General features: G+C 26.0%; 1 protein-coding gene across 1 annotated transcript in view; it reads right to left on the bottom strand.

Moving 5' to 3' along the window:
* Nucleotides 1-5,796, bottom strand: part of LOC100204309 (uncharacterized) — a 30,839-nt gene extending 25,043 nt beyond the window's left edge. Inside the window, exons 1-2 of the mRNA XM_065820364.1 lie at nucleotides 5,638-5,796; nucleotides 5,270-5,503 (exon numbers count right to left, since the gene is read on the bottom strand). Of these exons, the coding sequence (XP_065676436.1) occupies nucleotides 5,270-5,503; nucleotides 5,638-5,694 (291 nt within the window). The 5' untranslated portion in view covers nucleotides 5,695-5,796. The remainder of the gene's footprint in view (nucleotides 1-5,269; nucleotides 5,504-5,637) is intronic.
* Nucleotides 5,797-8,321: the final 2,525 nt, after the last annotated feature.

The raw sequence follows: 8,321 nt of genomic DNA on the forward strand, positions 1-8,321 counted from the left end.
ATTATTGATATAACATTTAAAAAACCACACCTTTGTCGCAACATGTGCATAGAATGCATAGAATGATGCGTGTGCATAGAATGCATATGTGCATAGAATGATGCATGTATGCATATGTGCATAGAATGCATAGAATGATGCATGTGCATAGAATGCATAGAATGATAATTCGTGGTGCTTCTTTTATTAGGTATTTTAAGTATCCTCTAATAGTTTCTTTGTCTAAGAGTGCTATTGAAGACAGAAACAAGGAAAACAAAACTGCACGAGTTAGTCATGCACTTCTAACTTTCTTGGCAGATCACACTAGAGATACAGCTAATTACACAGGTCAACAACAACAAGTTTCTGTTGCCGAGCAAACAATTTGTTTTTTGTATAGCATTTCTCATTTTGATTCAAAATATGCATCTCATTTTTCACTATCGCGTCATGCTGTAAAGATATTTGTGTTCAAATCTTTAGTATTTGGGGTAAAATCCCTAATATCGTCAAAAATAAATTATTTAAAAGTTTGTTAACCTGGGTCTCAAAAGAAGCGTATTTTCATAGAGATTTTAGAAATATAAATATTTTTCCTTAAAATTCATTGACAAAAAAATTATGTGAAAAAATGACTCTTAAAAAAACTTTAATAAAATGTTTCTGCTAATTATAATAATTTAATGTGGTGTAATTATAAGGCATTATAATAATACAATACAATATAATACAAAACTTATTATACTTATTTTTATTACAAACAAATATTATTTTTAAAATCTCTATGAAAATGCACTTCTTTTGAGACCCAGGTTGACATACTTTTGAATAATTTTTTTTGACAATATTAGGGATTTTACCCCAAATGCTAAAGATTTGAACCCAAATATCTTTACAACTTGACGTGATGGTGAAAAATGAGTCGCATATTTGAAATCAAAATGAGAAATGCTATACAAAAAACAAATTGTTCGCTCGGCACCAAAAAAAAAATTTTTTGTTGCCCTGTTATTTGTTTATGACATGATATTTACCACGATCGCATAAAAAACAAAATGAGTAACAAAAGAGTGAAGGCAAAACAGTTTTAAAAAACAAAGTGACAGTTCTTCTGATAACTGTTTAAAAAAAAGGTAAAATAAACAGAATGCTGAGGGTTTTTTTTTTTTTTTTTTTTTTTTTTTTGAGTTTTATGCTACTGTTAATAGTTTTTACTATTTTTGTTAATTTTTTTTTTGTAAAGAAATTTCAATACTGTTTATAATAACAATTCAAAGTTTGTTATTTTTTGTTTTTAAAAAAAATTTAAGAAATAATTTAATAAATTTTAACAAGTGATCAACTAATCTAGAAAGACCCATTTCATGAACTAAAATGTTAACTAAAAATGAACTAAAACTTTCTCATAATATAATATAATATAAATATAATATATAAATATAACTATATATATATATATAAATATATATATATATATAAATATAACTAAAATGAACTAAAACTTTCTCTTAATATAATTGAAAGTTGGAACAGAATTCTGTAAGAATAGCACTGACAATTTATAAACTTAAGCTTTACTTTCTTAGAAATTTGATAGAGATTATAGAGGTACTAGTAATTTTAAATTACCTAATAAAGCTACAAAATAAAAGATAAAAATAATATTAGAAGTTAACCCAAAATAACCTTTACTTCTATATCAGATTTTATAATGAGCATCAAAACCTTTGTTACAAACGAAGGTAGTAAATAAAGCACGAAATTATTTTGATATTTGTGCATTCCCTGTAAATTGTAAAAAAACACACTCAAAAGTTTAGGCATTTCTTGATATTTTAATCTATTTGATATTGGGAAAAAATTTAGAACTGTATTGCAAATTGATGCTGATATAAAAGTTAAGCAGCAGCTGACTCATTGTTGCAAACTAACATATTTTTATTAACAATGCATTCAACGGAATGGGATAAAACACAAAAATATTGACATCAACACCTAATACCAAAAATTGTAAACTAAAAAAGAATAAAAGGTTTGACATTTATTTTTAGTTGCAACCCGAAAAGAAAGGTATATGAGGCCCACGTGTGGTCATAGTGCTTACAAGTGGAATAAAAGTGTAAAACTATATTCCAGTTGATGATTGATATATATGCTGATGATCAGTGTGGCCCCCATGTGGAACGCATTATGCATCCATATAATTATTCCATTTAGTTAGGTATAACCCTTAATATAATACGTCCTAAATTAGTTGTGGCTATTATATGGGCCATACTAAAAACAAAAACACAATCTTGCCTCATTTTGAATGTTAAATTTTAACCTATTGTAAACTACAATTCCATTGCAATACATTGTTGTAAACTCTAGAATATTCCATGATATCTAAGGTTTACAGCTTTGGTAATTTTCAATTCATAGTTGTATATATGTTTGAGCGGTTTTGTAATGAAAATACTTAGAATTACTATTTAAAATAAACTTTCAATTAAATTTGTAAAACAGAGTTACATTTAACAAATAAAAATTTGTTGTTATACTTAACGAGTTATACTCGTTAAGTATAACAACAAATAAAACTGTAATCAGGGTTATACTAAACAAAGATAAAAATATTTTAATAGGTTGTGATTGCTGCCAGAAAACAACGCTTGATTTCAAAATAGCCGGCAATCTAAGCAAGCTTTCGTTATTATTGTTTTTTTTCTCTCGACTTTGTTTGTACATGGATTTCATATGAAACTATTCTTCGCTACTGTTCGGAGACATTGTAAGAATGCTAGATAAAGAATTTGAAGAAAATATTGTTTCTTAATTGCATGACTCATCAGATTAGTTTTGTGTACAGAACTAATACAGAATGAATTTTTTAAATATAATGAAAAATTGTTGTACGTACATGATTATCTTAAATAAAGTTATAAATAAAAGCAAAAATATGAGGTTTTCCATTTAACTTTTTTAACTGGTTTTCCTATAATAATAAGTATAGATACAATATGATAATTGTTTGTAAAGGCATATATGTACAATTATTTGTATATTCTGTACATAAATAAATCTACTGACTTGTAAGTCAGTAGATTTGTCTATGTATTAGTTATAACTTTCTTGTAGGAAAATAATACGGCTTTCATTCTTATTTAGTGTGGTTTTAATGGGATATACATTAAATTTGAGTGTTCATACTTTTGATGGCTTCTTAATGATATTTTAATAATCATATTGGCATTTTTTAGAAACATGAAAAACGTAAGAATAAATAGGTTGCGTTGGCTCGTCTTTTTTTTTACTTTTCCTTTTTATGTTATATAAAATGTGATCGTAAATTCATTTTGGCATTTGTGTAGTATCTATAAACACAGTTGCAATTGTGGGTTTAGATTAAATCATAGAGGTATAATAGACTAGCTAGAGGATGAATAAAGCCGAAAACCGTTTAGGGTCGTGGTACAGTCCTTAGTAGTATAATTATTCCAGCCGCAAGTCAAATTGGCGTCTTAGCTTTGAAAAAAGGAAAATTTTGAAATGTGGTTTGTACTTTTAAAAGTGGTAATCGAAGTAGATTACTCTCTTAAAAGGCTGGATAAGTTTTTAACAACTGTTTGAACCATCAAAAAGAAATCACAACAAAAGTCAAAATCTACGTAAAGCAATCGACTTTTAAATTGCTCGATTTGGGTATAAATACCAAAGTTTGAAAAAATTTCGACTACTTGTTTAAACTTTATTTTTTGCTTCTCTGTTCAGCTACAGGTTTGTTACGTTCTTAAAAAACGTTTTTTTTTGCAAGGAAATTATCATATTTCTCCATTATTTTATTTTGTTTTGGAGCGTTTTTGCTGGATTTAAAAACGAATTGCTACATTTTATTTATGGAGATATAGAGTAATTTTTTATTTTTATTTATTTACACTTTTGCCAATAAAAAAATTTACAGTCGTAACTTATAAAAAGTAATTACATGACCGGGGTTAGAGGAAGACAAATTTAGTCTTATCACCAAGCCCCAAAATTATACCTCCTATACCTGACAATTTTTTTGCATATATTGGTAATTTACATGATTTAAAAAATGCGTTGAAAGAATCAAACTATTTTAAAGAGAAAATTAAAGATAAACAAACCATAAACTGAAAAGGGAAACAAACTTAACGAGTGATAAAATAAATGAAAGATAAACCAGCACAAAAATAAAACTTTTTTAATTTAGAAGCGTCTCAATAGTTCAAACTTAATTAAATTATAAGCGTGTCAATTAATATAAATATACCTTCTACCTCAAAAAGAATATCTCTTGGTACATCCAGCAAAAATACTTCTTATTTAGGCATTTATTAGTTTAATTCTAATTCATAATTTGATGATTAGTCGTTAAAAAAGTACAAGATAAAAATAAAAATAAAAACGAGCTCTTAATATTGTTTACTAATTTTTATAAACTTCCACCTGCATACTTGCAATGCTTGGATTGCTTACGACGTTTTGAAACAATACTATCAGATGATATTTTTAAAAAGTGGAATATGATTGGTTAACTTTAAATTATGATGAATACGCGGTATATAATTGAAAATCATCCTACTACTAAGATTATATTATATCTCTTTAATTAAACTTAACGACAAAAAACAACAAAACATTCCGCGGAATCATTTTCCTTAGATTAGTATTAACCGTCCACATAGTCCCATAATATTACAAATATTTTAGGAGCAAATATAGTAATAAACGTTTTCCTTAAAAAGAAGATAACTAAATAATTTTTTATCTTAATTTATTTTCTAAAAAAACTTTCAGTAATTAAAATGCAATTAGCTTTTGTCTCCACACGTTCACTTATTTACACCGGTTTTACCCGATTCCCCAACAAACACTTTGTAGATTTAAAGTTATGTTATGGCCCAGTGGGTATGCTAACGTTGGAACAACGTTGGATTAGCGTTGGAAATGGAAAAAGTAATGTTATTTTAACCAATGTTACGAAAAGTAATTCTATTTTAACCATCGTTATAATAACGTAGTATCTCTCATGAAAAAAAAAAACCTTAGTGCAACTAACGCTATAACAACGTTGTAGTTATGATGAAAAATAAAGTTAGTGTAACCAACGTTATAGCAACTTTAGATTTAGTTGTTTGATGTTTCCTTACTTAACCCAACATATATCAACGTTGGTTGATCCAATGTTGTTTGTTCACCAAAGGTTTATAAAGAGAGATTCAAATACTAATTAATTAAAAAACAAATATTTTTTATTAAAAAAGTTGAACTTCACATTTACCTTTGATGATGATGATTTTAAAATTAATGGGTTATCCACTTTATCTGATAAAGCCTGAGGAAAACTTATTGTGTTTGTCTTATCAAAAACCAAAGTTTTTGATGTAAAACAGTTAAGCGATTCAGCACCAAAACATATCTCAAACTCTCGTTCTTTAATTAGCATCAAAAGTTTAGGATAGGATACTTTAAATGTTTCAAGATAAATCTTCAATTGTGCCGAAGATTCCGATAACTAAAATTTAACATTAAACTATAAACGGGTGATAAATAAAGAAAAGAAAATAGAAACATTAAAATAGTTACATATTATGTTTTTTTATTATTCATGAGTTCAAAAAAAAATGTTTTTTAAATATAAAATCATACCTGTATTGCATGAAAGCAATATAAAATGACTATGAGGAAAACTTTTTCCGTCTGCATTTTTTTTTATATATCTTTTAACATGCAGTGAAATGTATTTCCACTTCAGTAGTATTTTATTTACTGATTTGAAAGTAGAAATTTGTTTTAATTAGACACCTGAAAGCTGAGAAAACTGCAATAGTACATTTCTTTAAAAAACGTATACTTAATTTTTATTTTATTTAATGATGTGAAAAAAAAGCAGGTCGTGCTTAAACACCTGAAAGCTAAATAAACTGTAAAAATATATTTATATAATAATTATAAATAAAAGTTATAAAAAGTAAATAATATTAGTGTAATTGTTAAAAAGTAATAAAAAATAAAGAATAATTTATATATAGTTTATATATATGTTAGTATATATATGTGTGTGTGTATGTGTGTTTGTGTGGGTAGTGTAAGAAATTGTTTCTTACCATCATAATCCGCAAATAAATGTATCTTCTTTTTTTTGAATACATTTTACTTTTTATTTATTTATTTATGATAATAAACTTGTTTACAATATTTGTAAAAAAAAAAAACTGTCTTTTACAAAGATTTATTGGAGACATTTGACACTGTTAATAACTTTACTCTGTTACAAAAGTTAAAATGGTATAGGGTATGCAATAAATTTTATCATTGGATAAAAAGTTATTTGTCTAATAGAAAAAAATATGTTCAAAGCAATATGTTCAAAACAAGAATTCTGGAATACTGAATATTCCGTGTGGTTCATCCTTAAAACAGCACCTGCATATAACAATATTTTCAAAAAATGCATACTATGCCAACAAGAAAAATTTGGAATAATTACACATGCAAATCAAGAATGTTTATTAAACAAAAAATTGGAATTAATTGCTACATGTAGGCACGAAAAGTAGTTTCTCCTGAAAAACTATAAAATTAAGTAAGCTGAAATAATAATTACATCAAATCTTATTTTTATAAAATATTTTTTTTAAAAAAGCAGAAGTAACCAATTTTAAAGAATTCATTTTATAATAGTGTCAGCATATTCCACTAACGTGTGAAAATTTACATTAATCAAGACATTTGTGACTTGCTGTACTTTAATTTTAGGTATAAATAGAAGTTTTATTAATTTGATTATTCATTTCGGATGAGTCTTTATTGATGAAACACAGTGTTAAAAGAAAAACAAATTTATTAAGTGATTTTCTACTAATATATATATATATATATATATATATATATATATATATATATATATATATATATATATATATATATATATATATATATATATATATATGTATATATATATATATATATACATATATATATATATATATATATATATATATATATATATATATATATATATATATATATATATATATATATATATATATATATATATATATATATGTATATATATATATATATATATATGTATATATATATATAAACATTGTTTATAAATTATATATATATAAGTATGTTTGTTTCCCTGACAAATTGCATTTTTAAATTTATTTTCTTCTTGTTTCCACTATTAGCGTTTATATTTTTAAAATATATGTTCTCTTTTCACTATTTATATTTTTAAATTATATATCCTCTTTTTTTACTGATTGCGAATATTTGTATCTCTAAATAATATATCTTCTTTTTCAACTGTTTGTATTTTGAAATATTATACCTTCTTTTCTACTATTTGTGAATTTATTGGTGTATTAGTTAAACATTATTTAGCTAAGTTTTTTACTTCAATTATTACCTTATTTTACTATCATTGTTAATATCTATTGGGGCTGTATGAAAAGATTTGGTTGGTGTTTTGCAGCCCATATTTTCTTTGAGCCCCTGTCTGTTTATTATTATTATATTTGTCATTAAAATTTTTTTTTTAATTTTGTGAAAGAGAATTGAAGTAATCACAGCCGACAGTCTCAAGCTGACATTAAATTTGTGTAATAATGCTGTTAAACACAACTCCTTCTGCTGTGGTGAAAGTCGTCTTCGGCTTCATAAAGAGCTAACCTCTTTACTTTAACCTTCCTAATGATAAGAAAATCACCTCCAATTCCATTAAGTTAGTAGTATATGCACCACCATTGATTCTGTTGTCCACCCCAACACCTCTTACATTCTGAATAGAAGCTTTCAATTCTTTAACTTTTTTTTTTGCTGCAGTATCAGTTGAAATGTTTTTATACTGAAGCAGTTTGTTTCCGGTCAATTAAAAAAATAATTTAACTCCAGAAATTCAACGAACACAAAAAATACTGAAATCAACTTCAATGATAAGATCTTCTTGCAATGCAAACTGTGACAGCATTTATAATGGGATTGTGAATAATGGGTTCCAAAACTTGAAGAACTTCTTTGATTTGTGTGTGAAATGGTTTGATTGGTTCTTTTTATGGCAAATCACCTTGTGTCCCTTTAAAAAGAATGTCAATACTATCCTCAATTTCCTCATCTTGATGTAGAACTTGGAAAAAGTTAAAGATGGTTTTGAACTTTTCCAAAAAAAAGTAATCATAAGTGTGGAAACCTCCGCAGTATGGACACCAACAAGATTAAAAGTGTGAGCTGCACATGGAACAAATTTTTTTGAATCACGGAGAAAATTGTGGCGATCATTGTATTTTCCAGACATTGGCTCCATTCTAGTAAATCTATAGACA

Source organism: Hydra vulgaris, chromosome 15 (assembly GCF_038396675.1).
Source record: "Hydra vulgaris chromosome 15, alternate assembly HydraT2T_AEP".
In the NCBI taxonomy this organism is placed as follows: Eukaryota; Metazoa; Cnidaria; class Hydrozoa; order Anthoathecata; family Hydridae; genus Hydra; species Hydra vulgaris.